At 42.5% G+C, this 17,701-nt stretch overlaps 1 protein-coding gene across 8 annotated transcripts in view; it reads left to right on the forward strand.

The window, feature by feature from the left end:
- The first annotated feature begins 6,584 nt into the window (after positions 1-6,584).
- The window catches only part of RAPGEF2 (Rap guanine nucleotide exchange factor 2), a 190,817-nt gene continuing 179,700 nt past the window's right edge, over positions 6,585-17,701 (forward strand). For 5 of the 8 annotated variants that reach the window (XM_075751803.1, XM_075751800.1, XM_075751802.1 and 2 more), the window contains exon 1: positions 6,855-7,078. In XM_075751803.1, the coding sequence (XP_075607918.1) occupies positions 7,010-7,078 (69 nt within the window). In that variant the 5' untranslated portion in view covers positions 6,855-7,009. Of the gene's footprint in view, positions 7,079-17,701 lie in introns of all 8 variants that reach the window. The other 3 variants (XM_075751801.1, XM_075751798.1, XM_075751804.1) reach the window with 2 other exon arrangements.

Below are 17,701 nucleotides of genomic sequence, written 5' to 3' on the forward strand. Positions count from 1 at the left end.
AAGTTCTTTACAAGAAGAAAGGAATATAAAGTCTTAATTTTCACTGCTGACAGTACTGGTGATTGTAGAGTCTGTGTGAAAGAAACTTGGTCGTAACAATGTTCTGAACATGAACTGTTTATTTCTTTCTATGATCTGTCTAATAAGAGTACTCTTGGACTACGGACGCAGCAAGGAGCTCTGCACACACAAGGTTAGGCACATTGTCATTAAATCGTCTGGAACGATCAGGACGATTCCACAATAAGCTTACATCACCTTGGTAGCTTACCTCAGTGTTGATCTATGTGGAGTATGCTTTCTTGGGATAAGGTAAAATTAGATTTTTAATGCTGTTTTATTCCAGGTACTGGATAGTTTCTTCCTGGAAAAACAAACGGAACATAAACTGATGGAGCGTGGCATCACTGATTTGCAAGTAAGAAGAATTTTCTAGCATTTACTGAACTTAGAGTTGATTCTATCCATTTAAATGGGTACCTAGTACTTGTCACATTATGATATAGGTGTGAATATGCTTTTCCAGGATCTGTATGCACAGCACAGAAACATTCACTTAAGTTCACACCCACACATCCCCATATGCTTTGAACAGATCTAAACGGTGACTGAAGGATGCAGGCGGCTGAACCGCATAAACATTATACACAATGACTATTCATTTCAAAGCAAGGGAGTAATTTATAAAGGTTGTTAGGAAGCAATGTAAATGCAAATGCTCTTCTAATAAGCACTGGTAGGATCATGTTGAAACATATTTGCAATGCAGTATAGCGTGTTAAAGCGAGCGGGGAAGAGCGCGGACGATTTCTGTGGGAGACAGTGACAAGAGTAAAGAGGTGAAAGCTGGCGGGAATGCGGCGTTCGGGGACTCAGGCCGAGGAATAGTTCTAGCGCGGGCTGACTTAGCAGTGCAGTAAGCCATGCTTGGTGGCTGAGCCGAGGACAGGCAATATCTGGAATAATTAATCAATAATTCATTATGGAAAAATGCTACCAGCGGTAAACTTAATTTGTAGAATAATGCCCCACAGTAATGCCAAAAGTTATAAATATATTCATATTTTTTTGAAACAGCTAGTACAAACTGAAGCCAAACACTTCAATCATATATAACAAAGCTGACTTTTTTTTTTTTTTTTTAAATAAAAAGGTTTCTGATGGTAGACAGTGAAAATTAGGCAATCAGCATAGAATCCTAACACTGAAAATAGCACATTTGGAGTGAAAGGTCTTAATAACAATGTTAATGGCAATTTTTTCTCTTATAAATATTTCACATCTTTGGGCAGGAAAAAAATCTTACCTCCTCTGTGTTTCATTTTCCTTGCAGAGCTTCACATGTTTTATTTATCATTCTGCATGATCTATCAGATAAATTTATCATCTTCTAGTGTTTTATGAAAAGCAGTATCGTTGGATATTAATGATCATCTGGCTATCTACCATTAATACATATAAGTTAAATTCTTTTAAAGACTTGGCCAGCTTTGAATAAATAGTAGTCCTGACTAGATTGACTTCCAGACAATTTCCCCTTTTCATACTTCAGCATAATCACATAATGTTTGGGTTGTAGAAACTTCAAAAGATTATTTTAAACAACTCAATTACAGTTATTTTAGAAAGAAGTTTATATTTTCTTTTAGGGAAAAACCAAAACACAAAATATTAGCTTGGGCTTTAATTTGTCCAGTAATAAAAACTTCAAAGGGAGTGAATAAGAATGAAATATTTTTTCCTTATTTGGGATGCTATTTACTGAAATATAATATTATAAATACATGTGAACACTGACTATATAGTTCACAAAACTGTGTTACAGTGTACTTTCAACAGTTGAAATCGCTCCTACGTATATCCTGCCTGTGTTAGATTGTGGATGACTATTTGGAAAGGAGTGCATTTTTTAACCTGTGTGTCATTCAGAAAGTGCCGTTTATCTAAAAGGACCCTGTTTGCCTCTGCCACTGCGTAGCGGGTGCAATTTAAGAACCACAGCGGGGTCCCTCTCCCTGCTGGCAGCCTGTCCCGGACTGCACCAGCACCGAAGCACCCACTTACTGCTGTGGGCTTTGCGCCAGCCCACCGAAACAACCTCTTTCGCCACGCATCTTCATAACGACACAAGATGCTGTTTGACTGTTTCTATGTCTGTGGTTAATGGTCTGTTTAAAAAAAACCCTCAAAATGCCGTTATTAGTGTCAGCACTTTGCAGTGCTTCGCTTATGTCTTCAGAAAACTTTACCTAAGAAGTTGAGATGATACTGCTGTGCCTCTCTCCACAGAAGGAGAAGCTGGAGCAGATGATGTTGCAGCGAGGTCCTGAGCACCCCCTTCCCGGTGGAGGTACCAGACTCTCAGGCATCTCCCATCATCACTTCCACTCCTGAGAGATGAGGGGCACACCTGCATCGTGGTCACAAGCATGAATGAAGCTTGTGTAGACAGACCTGAGCTTACTTCAGAAACACAGGCTTGACCTTCAAGAGTTCCTGCTCGTTTGTTCGGTGTTCATACAGCATGTAGCGTAGGGGGCTGCCGTCCATTACTGCACCTCCTAGGTGCTGCTGCAATACGGATTGCAGCCACCCTGCCTTTCCTCTGGGCACCTTTATCAGTGCAGCTGAAGGGAACACTGAATTCCTCTCCAACGACCATGTAAATACTTGAATAGTTAGTTCATGCGGTCCCTGAGCTGCCACTGCTAGTATTAAACTAACCAGTTAAAGCCGATTTGCATACATTTGCAGCTGTAGCAGAAGCTGAATGATAAATATTCCCCAATGTAGCTATGCAAATAGCAGAAAATTCTGAATAAATATATGAAATGCATTATAGTAGTCACAAATTCTTCTCTTTTTCCTTTTAAGAAAAAAAAAGAAGATGAAATTTGCTTTATGCCACAGGCCAGGCTCTCTTTTATAACCTTTTGAATTTTGTTCTGCCTTACAAGTACAAAAGGACCATAAACCAATGGTAAACATCCAAGAATTATTTTAGCACAGACTGTGTTAACTCACTGATACTTTTCTACCCTACTCCTCCTGCTCAGGGATACAGGGTGGCAGTTACATACTGTGCCGTACACTAGTGATGGCTAGTTGGCAAATAGCCACATAACTAGAGGATGTTGCAAAAAAACCTTAACAAACAAAAAACCAATAAAATCCCCACATGCCCTACATCATGTTGTAAAAGATGATAAAAGCTGGCATTGCAAATGGTAATAATCACATCCATGTACAAATCCCAAAAAGTGAGAGACAGCATTCTTGGAAAAAACATTGCCATCCCAAAAGAGCATAGATGTTAATCTTGTTCAAAGGAGACAGTTTCCCCTCATTAATGGCCTTTCTCGTACCTGAAATCATTCATCTGTGACTTAAAATCCAATAAAATCGGCTTCTGCCTGGCCAGTGAGGGTGGCTACAGTTCTCAAGGTCAGCTACGGCATGGTTCTCCAGACCAATACCTCCGTTCCCCTTTACTGCCCACCTCCATGAATGGTTATGAAAATAACTTTGCATGGTTGCTGAGAAGGTGCCAGGAGAGAGCCGGGGACGAGATGGGCGGTTCTGAGGGCTGGAACTCGGCTGCATGAATCTGCTTCAGCTGCCACACTGTCTCCAGAAGATAATGGAAATGAGTGTTTATCCGTAGAAAGGGTATAAAAGGACATCCATGGGTTTATATCCATACTGACTGTATACAATTGACTAGCCCCCCCAAAGAGGCAACGTCCTGTTTCCCTACCAGGGCATTCCGGCCTCTCCTGAGCAAACCAAGCTTTTAGCTGTGGGTGACCGATAACTGGTGTCACGAATTAAAAGCTGTGTGGCTAAGCCAAGTCCAAGCCTCTTAAAGTGCGAGTATCTTTTTAAAAATGAGGGTTAGCAAATGAACAACGAGCTCACAGAAACGCTGACTTTGTTTCCTTGGCATTCTAGTAACTGTCTGACCTGACCATTTCAACTGATCCCTTAAAAGAAACAGAGATATTCAGCAAGGCAGAAACTCTTATTTCTAAAGCAAAATACTTTTCTAAAATACTTTAACATAGTGCTTAGTTACAGCTATCCAAAGGATATTATGCTCAGCTGTCATATTTTGAGTTGCAGCCTTTTCATATTGCTGAAATATCAATACTGTCTGTGCTACATGTAATGTACATGGTTAACTCTTGGCCTCCTAGTGTAATATGGCGTAGGAAACCTATGTAATGTAACAACATGACCAGTGTAAACAACACCCCCCCCCCACCCCCCATCCGTTGTAAATCAGGCTAGATAACGTAGACTGAGGAATAACCAAAAAGCAAATGCAAAATGAATGGCAGGTCCTGGTATACACGCATATTTTAAAACATACTGACTTACTGTTGAAGTTAGAACACAGGAAAGACAGTGAGACTCAGAGAATGTGTAAGCTGCAAAAGTGTTAGACGCTGTAAATTTTATTTTGTTGAATAATTGCATGAAAAATAGGGGTTTCCAATGATGATCTGATGTATTCTCTAATTATTATTCTCGCTCTGTATCTTGGTGATTATTTGCTGTTTTTTCCTATTCAGGTATAAGAACTATTCTAATTTCAGCTAGGGAAAAAAAACCCAACAAAACAACAACCAGCACAAAGGACAGAGTTGTATCCGCCATGGAGAATATAAACAATCAGAAGCATCTGCATTATAGAAATATGTTGCTTACAGGCACTGAGAAGGTGTTAATGCAACACATTCTTAAATATTATTAAGAAATTGTTGAATGTATTTGGATCTAATTCTGCAGCTTTCATTCATTCCCATTTCTAACAATTCATGTAGTGCGTGATAGGCCTTTGACATATGTTTATGACCATTGAGATTTGTTACACTGATCAGAGTACAATTGGAGCCCCCAAAGTCCCTTCGGCTGAAGTTAAATATCACTGTGAATGGCAGGTATTGTGTTACTGGATAACACAACAAAAAATTAATCAGAGGGAAACACTTCACTTGATGCTGCTACAGCTCAGAGGTCTGAAATGAAAGATAATTGCGTATTAAAATAGAGTGGGTAGCTCTGTTTTGATGTAGAGATATGAAGATGTCAGGCAAGCTAGTCTGTAGCAGGAGGGAATGGGTGCCCTGAAGTGATTGAGGAGCGGAGCCCAGGAGAGCATTCCTCGCATTCCTGCGGCACTCGCCCTATGCATATGCCCCACAAAAAAAGGGAATCTTAGCACTGCAGGTTGGTGAGCTGGGCTTCAGAAAAGCTGGCACTTTCCTATAGCTGCAGGCTTGATTAATTCGAAGAAATGATAGTCTCTGGGTGATGAATGCAAGGCATATTTAAAACTGTTATTCTTTAGGGCAAAGGACATTATGTTTTCAATCTGTTAGTTTAAAAAAAAAAAAAAAAATCCCCCATAAGGACTGCTAATAAGCATCGACAAGGAAGATGTAGTCGGGATGTGGAGCCCTCCGCAGTCTTTTCCCATGGTCTGCCCAGAATTATCAGTATTAGCTGCAAAATATTTTGCTGACACATATGAGTGGGATTAGCCCAAAGAGTTATGTTTGTTAATGAGCCATACATAGAAATTCAGTAGGTTTAGTACATTACTGCCTGAAGACACAGCCTGCTTGAGAGCCATGTATGTCTAAAAGTGTAAGATATTGTCTCCTGACACCTGCAGTGTATGTTGTGTATGAAAAAAAAAAAGGTTATCCTTGTGATTTTTTGCAAATAAAGAATACAAATAAAAATTACACCACCTTACTTGTGATTAAAATGTCTAAAGCCCTGTTAGTGACTGGAAATGAAACAGATTTCTTAATGTGGACATTATTTACATTGTCTGATCCATACCAACAAAAGGTACACATCGCTTGTAAAAGCAAATACATTAATAGTATTACACTGCCATTAATGGCACATTAATAATACTTCCATGATTCGTATTTATCAAGCTGCTGTTGAGACACGCTCTGTGTCGTGGTAAACAAAGAAAATCAGCCATGTTGCAAGACCTTTATTCTTTAAAAACTTACGTTCACGTGAGAAGAAGAAGCCACTAGTTAACCCCCCGAAAAGTGTTAAATTAAAGATTTCACACCCTTCCCTTCCTCGTTTTCACCCCACGTAGCAATGACAGAGGGGACAGCCGGCTGATAAGGATTACTCTTGAGAAGAGTGACAACAGGTGGCCTCCCCAAAGCAGGGAGTCACTAGATCCAGAAGATCAACTCTATTTTTTTTTATTATTATTATTATTTTTAACGTCCAGCTTGCTCATCCCCAATATTCATAGGATGCATCACCGAAGCCGGGATGATGCGCGTCCCTCGGGACGATGGCGACAGCCGGTCAATCTTCATTTTAGGGGTTAAAAAACGACAGGGATGGTTTCCCAGGGCGGTTTGAGGGAAGGGGGGGAGGATGCTAAACCACCTTTGCCGAGGGGGGAGGCGGGTCGCTGGGGGCCGCGGCCGGCGGGGGGACCCCCGCCGGCCGCGGCCCCCAGCGACCCGCCTCCCCCCTTCTCCACCGTCCCGCCCCGTCCCGCCCCCCCCCCCGCCGCTCCGCCTCCCCAAGCCAGCAACTTCCCCGTCTCCGAGGCGGGCGCGGAGCCCCCCCATCAGCCCGGATGGGAGGAGGAAGAGGAGGAGGAGGAAGAGGAGAAGAGAGGCGGCGACGACGACGACGACGGTGCCCGGGGGGATGCGGCGGAGCGGGCCGGCGGGAGGCGTAGAGCCGGTTAGAGAGGGAGCGCCGAGCCGTTGTCGCCGCCGTTACCGGCGGGGCTCGGCTGCCGTCGCCGCCGCCTCCTGCTCCGGGCGGCGGCGCTGCTGAGCCCGCGGTGCCTCCGCGCCGCGCCGCCTCCCATCTCCTCGCTCAGCGCTCCGGCCGCGCAGCCCGCAGCGACAGGCCGCGGCCGGCCCTCCCCTATCCCCTCCCCGGGCGGCGGCGGCGGCGGGTGCCGGCGGAGCCCGGGCAGGCGGCGGCGGGAGGCAGGAGGGGCGCGATGGCGTCCTACGTGGATAACAGCTTCCGCCAGGCGGTGATGAAGAACCCGGCGGAGAGAAGCCCCCAGGTAGGCGGCCCCTTACCCCGGACCCCCGACACCCTTCCTCCCTCCCGGGAGGGGGCCGCTCCGCTGCCCTCCACGCCCGGCGGGCGGCCTCCGCCAGCGCGCCCGCCCCGCGCACCCCCGGCCGGGGGAGGGGGGGGGAAACCCGGGAGCCCCACGGCCCCGCTCCCGGGGGAGCTGAGCGGCTCGGTCGCGGGTTTCACCCCCCGCCCCCAACCCCCTCAGCGCTGAATTCCCGGGCGGCAAGCTCACGGGAAGGGAAGAAATGCATTAAGGCGAACAACTTTCCTCCTACTCCCTGTTTTTTTTTTTTTGGGGGGGGGGGGCAGGGAGGGAGAGAAATGCCAGCTGAGTTTATTTTGAAGGTTGCTTCCGGTAAAAAGAAAAATGCACTTAGAGTATAATTTTGGGGGGTTTTGTTTTGTTATTATCCCGCAGTACGCTGTGGCTCTGGGTTTGAATTCAGTCCCTACTTTTACATAGCTGGCTGGAGCTGGCAGCGCTGTTTCATAATGTTGGGGCTGAGGTCAGTGGTATTCTTGGCAAGTCCTTGCTCTCCAAAGTAGGGTGAAATCCTTACACAATGGTACCAGGCAGGAATTTTTTAGATACCTGCGCCGGGCTCCTGGAGCCCTCTTTGTCAGAGGAGTACGGGAGTTGAAGCTGTTTGTAAGCATAATTGCGCTTGGAGAGGCTCAGAAAGGTTAAATTGGGACTGGAGTGCGTATAGAGACATTTTGACTTAACATGACCTGAAAAACAACTAAACTGAATGAGTTCCTTCTGCTCCCGGATGGTTGCTGCAGCGGCTGTTGCTGCCAACTGTCTAAAGACTAATAAGCTTTACACTGATCCCCACATCAAGCCGCGGGTTCAATAGCTAATGATACAAGGAGTTACTTTGCTTGGAATTGTAATGCCATCTGTCCTATTTTCTAAGGGCTTGTCCTGTTCTCTGAGCAGTCCCTGCGTTCTGGTTTTGGGGAAGAGATGGCATTACTGATTATTTTGGCAGGCGGCTGATTTGCTGGTGATGTTTTCAAATTGGGGGCAAAGAGGAAACCTTGACTTTCGGTCGGCACCCATAAGTCATTCCTCCTACTATAGATACGTCATTGTGGTAATGTTATTTTTATCCTCATGCTCATGGAATACATGTGAGAAAATAAAAACTCCCATGGAAAAATAAACTGACTGCATAGGCATTGTATTTAGCGTGTCCTTTTTGCAGATCTTTTTTTTTTTCTGTATGTTTGGTTTTTGGTTTGTTTTGTTTTTGTTTTTTTTTAAAAGCTGCTTCTGGAATGTGTTTTTGTGGCATTAAAGTTATTTCTCTGTCCTTGTTTGACCTTTTCCAAATGTCTGTTTGCCTTCGGTGCTGGACCCAGCCCTTCAGTGTGTTGTGAAAGCTGAAGGAGGCCCAGTGCTCTCTCCTGGGAAGGACACTCTCCGCAAACTTGTGGCGAGGTCTCTTGCATTGGTAGAGGAAGGTGTAAATTCCAGCCAGGGGAGGCTGCCGGCCGTGTCCGACCTCCAGAGATGGTTATCAAAGGTTGATATGGTGTTCAGGAGGAGTGACACCAGCAGATGCTCAAAAACCAGTTGGTCAGGTAGTGGGGCCACCAGGCTGGGCTTGGAGTGACATGAGCTGTGCCGTGTGAACTGTTAAACTTTCTCCTGTCCTTGCCCGTTGGCCCTGCTCTCTAGAAAGGATTAAAAAAAAAAAAAAAGCTAAAAAGTAAGAAATGATGCAGTGAAGAAATTAGCTGGAATGCAGGGATAAAGCTGGTGTGAAGGGCATGGAGCAGAGAGCTGGATCAGGAACACCAGGGCTGCGTTAATGCTGTAAAACTTCCCGAATCAGCAGACTGGAAGCCTGTTGTGGCAGTCACCACAGCAAAAGAAACCCACCCTTAAATCCACGAAGCTGACACTGGCCAAAACAATCCACAAATAAGACCAAATTTGTGGGAAACGTAATGTGTTGTTAGCACTGGAAATACTTGAAGCTGGTGATGAGACGTGCCCTCCTGTTGCTGCTGGGGAGAGCAGGGCTTGCAGCAGAGAAGTTCCCTTGGCTCATGCCGAGTTGTGTGTGTTGAGGAGTTTTCTAATGTTGGGTCTGTGTTCTGGAAATTCAGTTTTATTTTACAACAGTATTGGAATTTGGAAGAAATATGTTTATGCATGTCATCTTTCAGTCATTAAGTAAAATATAAAAAAAAAGTTTCTGTAGAAAGGCGCAAAGACATTGTTTTTTCTTCATTGCTTGAAGTAACTTTTTATTGTCTCTTTACTTGTATTTTCTTTTCCTGGCTGCACTAACTTGTAAAGGTAGTTACTTAATTTTGACTTTTGAGAAGTCATGGGATATCTTTAAAGCCGAGAGAGGGTTAGAAAGAGAAAATAAATTTGTCATATTCATGTCAGTACAGGAAAAAACAAGAGAAGTGTGTTAGTAGTGTATTTGCTGCTTACTTACATCAACAAACTCGTTGGGACTCAGCTCCCAAATCACGAGGAGGTAAATACGCGTTTGACATTACTATTCACCATGGATTGTCACAGTGCAATTTGGCAACGTGACTTCACTGCGGGCTCAGAGGAGAGGAGTGACAGCAGGATAGCCAGCTCGTATTTGTACGTACAGCTTCGAGAACCGCTAGGTCTGATACATGTTGTTGGAGAAAGCGAGCTTAGCTTTGCATGAACTTGTGTAGTGCCAAAATCTCTCAGTAATTTTGGAATGGACTGATTTTTTTTTTTTTGGGAGATAAACTCTGTATTCTGCAATCACTTTGGAAAATTCTTAGCTTCGTGTCTCTTTGCTGTATCTTCATTTACAGAGTTTTTCTGAATGTTTTGAATTACAGCTCAACACTCCATTGACTAAAGGAACACAAAAAATAAAAACAGAATGATGTACATGGCCTGTACTTCAACATGCCTGTTGTGTAACAGAGCTGTCCTCTTTAATTGCTTTATTAAAGTATTCATTTTCTCTTTGAACATGTGAACTAGGAAGTTAATTTAACTACTTTGGGGAATCTAACTTCTAAATGTTCATAAATTACAAATGGTTTTATGCCCTTAAGCTGTGAGGAATAGTGATCTATTTCGTTTTTTTTCTGAATGTCATCTTATATGAACTGTTACAGTTTTAAGTCTTTTCAAAACAAATTCTTATTGGCGTCATAGGCTATCTTGGAAAGTGTGCATATGAATTTTATACTGGTGTAGCTTAATCTGAAAAAAATAGGGCTGCTTTTGTTTTCAAACAAGAGAAACCGAGCCCTAATCTCTTTCTTTATCCTAACAACTCATTTGCATGGCATGGTATGTGAATAACTAGTTGCCTCAGAAACTCCACATACTAGTTCACTGTTTTCATGCCATGTAGTGACGTCTGCAGGAAGAAATTTTTTTTTAATGTATGCTTCACATATGTTAGGTGCCTAAGGTTTTCTTCTGGAAACTGCGGCGTGCTATGCCGAGGCAATTTGGTACAGTAGTAACGAATAGCAGAGAGGTACCAGCATTGGGCCACATCTTCAGCGGAGAGGGAAGAACGACACAGTAGCCCCGAGTCTGATACTAGTGTGTCATTTAATGTCAGAAGACATCTAAACAGGATGCTACTGTTGAGCAGATATTCGCTTCTCGAGCACTCGAGAGGAACAATGGTTTAATTATAGGATGTACCTATGCTTTTTCCAAATAAACTTTCAGCTTGTTCCCCAGTCGTGTTATTTTTATACTTGTAACCACCGATAGCATGATGGTGTGCAATCTTCAGATAAGCCAGAAATGAACATTTCCTTCTCGCTATAGTGATCTCTTTGCAAATAAATACCAGGCTGTCTAGTTTAATGGGATCATAGAAAATAAGCGTTTTACGTGCGAGTCTAAGCATAGAGAATTATACTTAGTCTTTAAATTCAGGCTTGTTGGGTGTCTGTATATCACATACACCAGAAGACTAAAATGATCTTTTTTTCAAAAGAGCTTATTTGGGATTTCTTTCATTTGGAAAACAAAAGTATTTTGGAGCCTGAGTTTTGCTTTCAGATTTTCTTTGCTGTCAGCGTGCTACCATGTTATCACCTTTTGATGGTAGTATTTAAAGAGGAAGGTAGCCCCTGTTACCATGCCGCTAACAGCAGTAGAATGCCGGGAACTGGTTCTGTTACTAAATTTTCCTGCTGGTTCTCGGTAGCCCTGAAAAGTGAAGGACTGTGACAGCTGATGCCTGATATTTGGCTGTATTACATTGTTATAATGCAGCTCAGGGCTTTGTAATGTCATTGTTCAGGAATAGCTTTAGTTTGCAAGGTCTGATGTTGTGTTTTTTGGGGGGAGCCCCTTTGGCCAACAAAATGAGGTTCCTAACTGTGCTTCCCGTGATAGGGCTCGTGCTTTCTGCTGTCTGCCGTAACTAATTCTGAAGTGGGGGCATAAGCCTGTTAACGTTTGTGTTAACATTGTGAGCGTGGTTAGTAACACAGCATAAGTAAGAAAGGCTGTTGCAAGTTCTTGGTCCAGGCACTTTTCTCTTGCTTGGCAGTTAGCTTGAAGTAAAGTTACCATCGTAAAGTGGGTTGTAAAGGTAGCTGGTCTGAGCAAAAAAAGCCCTCTAGATGCCACAGGGTTTTGGTAACTTGTTCAAAATAGTTAACATCCCCAGAACATGTCTCATGAACTGTAAGTTGCATCTTTTGGTGTCTCTTGGGCTGTATGTAGGGGAGATGGATACAGATAAAACGGAAGAAATTATAATAGACCTGTGCATATATAGACCTTTTGACCATAGAGGTTTTTCTTGCTGTGTTTCAGCACTTAACTGAGAGGATAAAAAGCCAAAGTGACTATTTGGAACAAGTGGGACCTTTACCTGACAAAGCAAGTAATGTATTTGTTCAGAACAGTAATAATATTGGAGAATGTATTTTGGAAGTAATTATACAGGGTTTTTTTTGCTCTTAATGTTTTCTCTCAAGCTAGTATTACTATGCAGCGTAATTTCATGCCTAACAAACTTAATTGTATGGATATGTCTTTTTGTGGCTGATAACTAAAACCAAAACCCCTTGCGTAGCTCAGATTTTCTTGCAACCTCTCTAATCTCAGTCTGTCGAAACAGCCCTGGAATGTCCCATTGTGAATTTCCACTGTCAATTTTCATGTCTTTCCCAAAGCTAAGGGCATGTACTGTAACAGGCTGCTCAGTATCCTGTTTGTTTTGAAAGAAAATATATTTATTTCCCAGTCTTTCTGACAGAGAGTGCATTTTCCCATAGCTGTTCATATCTTCGTTGATAAGAGCTTTGAGAATGGCGAGAACATTGAATTTTTAATTTCTTTTGCAGTAGTTCTCCCCTGTCACAGGGCTCGTACCTTCTGCGTTTGTAGATTTCTGTATCCTGTAGTAATGTGAGTTTCACCAGCGCTTGCAAAGACCTCTGAGTGATTGGGAAGCCTTCACCTATAGAGTAGAAGTAGCTGATTTGAAGCCTTGTCTTAAACACTTGTCTGCTTTCTCATTACATCAGAAGATTGCAGCTTGGTTAGCTGTACGTATCCGAGCCAATTTGAAACTAGGTAACTTGGAAAGCGAGGGTTTAACTGTAGCACCGATAAGCTCTGTGTCATTTCCTACTTGATTAATTATCTGTTTGGTAGAGCTTGCTTTTGATTTCTGCCCTGCCATGGCTGCGGAAGTGTTTGCGCTGGGTTCGGGCTGGGTACGTTCCTGTGAGCTGCGAGCGTGTTTTTGACAGCCTCGTGGATGTACTCTCCTGTGCTTTGAAGCTGGGAGCGTAACGATGCTGCCTTGCCCTGCCATGGCAATTCTGCCTAGGAAAAGTACTGAAGTGAGCAGTGCTGGGCCTGAAGCCCGGGGATCTTCTACTCAGCCCAAGCTTTTTTTTTGTCTAGCAATAAACGTATGTTAACGTGCCGTTCAGACCCAAGAGCGCGTGTCTGTACCCTCAGTGGTGCGAAGGGACAGCACCGTCCCTCCAGTCCTCGCTCGCCCCTCTGGTGAGGCGGGGAGGCTGCGGTAGGGGAGGGTTTGTGCAAGGCAATACTGATTGCCATGGCAAGGCTTGCCCTTCTGCTAAAGCTAGTAATAAGCAAAATCATCTCTTGAACTTCCGAGACAAAAGAACATTGGTCGTTCTTGTCTCGGGTGTAAAAGTGTAGATCGGCAAAACAAGTGTTTTCCCCATATCTTGTTTTTCCTTGGAAGGAGTATACAGTGTTCTGTGGATTATCAGGTTATTCATGGAAAACACTTTGTACCTGGAAAAAAAAGGTTTAAATGTAATCTCTGAAGATGCTTCATTTATTCTATGCCTATTACAATAGAGGTTAGCTAAGGTTTTGTGAAAACAGTTATTGCTTCTTGAATTCCATTATTTTGAAAAGTTTCTATGCTTAAAAGTCTTTAAAAGGCTGTATGCTAATGCAAATTGTTGAGTGGTAGCTACTAATTCGTTCTGATGAATTAGTGATCTGATTTTGATAACTTTTTTCCCCTAAATCAGAATGCCTATACTTAATCTGTTAGCGTGTTTCAAGAATAGCCATATGTATACTGAACAGTCATTGTAAGAACTTTTGACTTCCTCATTGAGGGTTTTTTGTATCCTCATGAGAAAATATATTTTGGCTTGTGTTTTGGGAACTTTCCCACAGTAGGAGATCTAATTTTTGCGAGGTATTGTTTGGGGATTCAAAAGGAGCGCTGGCAGAGAGATAGCTCTACAAAGATGCTTTGTGAAGGGCAGCTGAGCCTGCGCGCCTTGCTTGCTGCGGCCAGTGTTGCAGATTTAATTTGCTGGATATATTTTGCGTGAAGGGATGTATTTGAATAAGTCTTGAAATGGCAGTGGTTCTCTGCTTCCCTTTTTCTGAAGTTGGTGAAGTTGACTGCTTTTCTTGAAAAGGGAGAGAGAGGAGCCCTACTGCAGTGCTTTTCTTACAGCTTTGTTTTGGAGTTAAAATTAGCTATTTGTTCTCTCTGGGTATCTCTGTGTTCTGCCCGTCTATCTGTAGATGTATTTCTTTGTGTGTCTCTGTCTTGTCTGACCTGAATAAAAGTGATTTAATAGTTGAATTTCAGCAGTTCTAAAGAAATGTGGCCCACAATAGAAAGCAGCATGTATATCATTACCTGATGAAAACACTGAAGGAATAAGATAAGGTTAAAATATATAAATGTTCTTAGGAAAAAAAGAGCACGAGTTTACTTTTCAGCATTGATAAAAATTGAAGGAATTTTCTTGTATTAATTTTTCTATGCCTAGCATTTTTCTCTTATTTGTATGTATTCTGATAAACACCAGCAACACAATGAAAATGCACCTGGCATCAGTGTAAATTACCTGGGAAAGGGTGTTAAGTTTTGTGGAAGACATGTGCGTCCAGCACGCCTGTTGTTGACTGTCTTTACCGGAATGTTTGTTTTTGCTTGCTTGCTTTTTTGTAAGTCTTAAAATAAACTTGGCTTAATAAATAAAAACATTTATTTCATTGTTATTTCTGGTTTCCAAAGGGGAAGATGAATTCTGTTCCCTGTGGGATGATGCTTTACAATTTTTGAGGGTGTGTTTTTTGTGGGTTTTTTTTTCCTTTACAGTTTGTATTTGCAGTTCTGTATTTTTAAAGATACTCTTGTCTCCATCTTTATTTTACTTTTTCTGTAATTGGGGGGTGGGGAATATTAGTACAGTCTTTTCAATTTGAAATTAGTCATTCAGATTTCTTGTCCTGTTAAGCAAAAAATAACCCAAAATTTAGAGGGGTAAGATAGGATGTTACGCAAATGCGGTTTGTAAGCAGTTGATGGGAAAACAAGCCTGTACCACCAATACAGTTGGAAGAAGCTTCTGCTTGAGATTTGACTTGCTGAAACCAAAGGCTAAATCTTTCGTGGTACATTGTGTTTTTCTAGCAGCAAAGCTTGTTTAAGAGCTTTGTTTCCCATGCTGATGTTCTCAGCTGCCTCATTTGTGCCGATCCAACTGTTTGTGAGACTACAGTATAAACAGGATAAGCGATACAATCTGGTTAGCTGAACAAAAGAAAAGTGACTTATTTTTGAGAGGTGGTGTGTGAGGGGTTTTTTTTTCTTTCTAAAATCTAAGTGACTCAGTCTGGTTCAGATTATGGCTCCAAATGTCAGTGTTGGTGCAGCTGAAGGTGTGAAGACTTGCACTACCAGACTGAGAATAAATGCTTATGGCTGTGCGTAGGAACCTCTGAAACAGCTTAACCTCCTCCAGAAAGTATATGGTGCTCTGTTTTCAAACAGTATCTTGAAGTATAAAAAAATTTAAACTGCATGGAATATTATGAAGTTGTTTATTCTTGATGCATTTCCTAAAATGAGGATTTTTTTTTTTAAGGGATATGTACAAGACGCTTCTTGAGAGAGGTCTTCCATTTTTGTTTGTTGTTCTCAGGATTAACCTCAAAGGAAACTTTCGTAATAAGGCTCTAGCTCTAAGGTTTTTTCCCCATTAAAATACAGCAATAGTAAGAAACCTGGGTAGTAACACTACCTTTGCGTGCGCTGAATTGGGTGGGTAATAGATGCTAACGCCTGATATATTTTTGTATTGCTAATACTGAATCTTGTCTGTATTTATGTTGCTTTGTTGTATGGTACCTGAAAAATGGATGCTGGCGGGCTGTCTTCCTGGGGACAAAGATGTGAAGCGAAACTTAATTTTATTGGTATGCGAGTTAAGAGCCTTGTACACTTCTCCATTTGGTATCTGAAATCTACTGGGACATACCTAAAATACATACCCGATACTGTTTTTGTTTTGACTTTGAGATAAGTGCTTAATCTTGTCAGGAAACGGTTCCCTCACCCAAACGGAACATTTTCTCAAAATATGTAATCTTGCTGAAATCAGTAGCATGTTGCAGTTGTGTGAGTAGCCAGCACTCATTTGAACGGTTGAGTGGATTTCGACCGATTTTCAAAAGACATGTCAGAATACACAACTTACACAGTAGTAAATATTTAGATACATTTTGTACCGAGACAGATGGACTTAGCCCTGCAATATTACAGATTTCTTTTGTATCTGGTGTCGCTGTTCCTGTGGGTGACCGAAGCATCCTCCCCCATCCGCGCCGCAGGGCAGGCAGGTGCTGCTGGAGCAGGCACCGTGCCCCATCGGTTACTTTTACCCGTGTGCTGTAGCCCATTCAGGTTTTTGAAGGTGGCACAGCTATGGTAATAAAAAGACACACTTTTATTTAAATAGCAACATCAATATTTTTAAGTCATGGCCTTTTATTACGTTTATCTATGTGGTACTTTGTGTTGTAATAGCTTTGAACTTTATAAGTTAGTAACTGCAAATTTAAAGTGTAGTTAAAATTTATTAAGTTGTATCATTGAGGAAGAGCAGGCCCCACAGCAGACAAGATGATATCGTTAAAGTACTGCTGGATTCTGTGATAGCTGATGAGAAATCTTTATTAGAAAGTGAGAGGAAGGGAGGTGCCTGTGCCCACACTGACAGTTGTGCTGGGGAGCTCTGCCGCTGAAATTGTTCCTCGACTCTGGAAAAACCACAGTCTCTAAAAAGATTAAAAAACTGGAAGAAAAATGCAGGTGTTGGGTGCTGCTGAAGCAGAATGTGTTGTAAAGATGTTGCGTGTGGTTGGGCTTTTTATCCCAGGTGCTAAAGTCATAGGATGCTGAAAGGTGAAGTGATGTAGTTGTGATTTCCTGTTGAGGGTAGTTAATGACCGGCAGCTTCTCCAGCAAAAGCAGTAAATGGCCCATCGAGTGAAATTACATTAGTACTGTTCCTTTGTAAAATGTTAATTTAGCTTGTGGATTAAATACATGGTGAGAGCATTGAGAAATACAGTTTGATTACATAGATTCCTTTTTGGCTGAAGTCTCAAAGGAACAAAGTGCAAATCATAGAATCATACAATGGTTTGGGTTGGAAGGGACCTTAAAGATCATCTAGTTCCAACCCCCCTGCCATGGGCAGGGACACCCTCCACTAGACCAGGTTACCCAAAGCCTCATCCAACCCGGCCTAAATAGATCTTAGGAAAAGCAATAAATGGGGGTATAGTCCATGGAGGATGCTCTATTTGAGTATGAAACAAGAAATAAGATTTTGTACTGGTTAATGATGAGTGCTGGTCAGGTGGCCTCTCTCTCTCAACTCTTCTGTATTGGTGAAGTAGCCAAGTAGTTTGTTGAATATATTCCCTGCTAAGGAGGTAGTGAGCAGACGGTAAACGCTCCCAGTGAGGCAGTTTTCACTCTGAATCGTGGAAGGTTGATTCTGAGGGTCTCAGTCTGAGTTGCATTTCATGATCTGTGGTACACATTTCTAGACGGTGCATCAAACTTGTTGGGGGGTCTATAACGTATTTGTTAAAGCAGAAAAATATCCAACCCCTGTGGTAATGGCACGCGGTGATCTGATCTGAAGACTGAAATATTTCACGTGCGCCATAGGTACGGAAACACAAGCGGCTCTGCCAGCTACATGCTGACCAGGAACAGGCGCTTGCTGGAATGAGGGTAATTGAGTTTCCTTGTCACGGCTTCTCTGTTACTGCTGAAAGCTGCTAATTAGC

This window comes from Balearica regulorum, chromosome 4, assembly GCF_011004875.1.
Source record: "Balearica regulorum gibbericeps isolate bBalReg1 chromosome 4, bBalReg1.pri, whole genome shotgun sequence".
Taxonomy (NCBI): Eukaryota; Metazoa; Chordata; class Aves; order Gruiformes; family Gruidae; genus Balearica; species Balearica regulorum.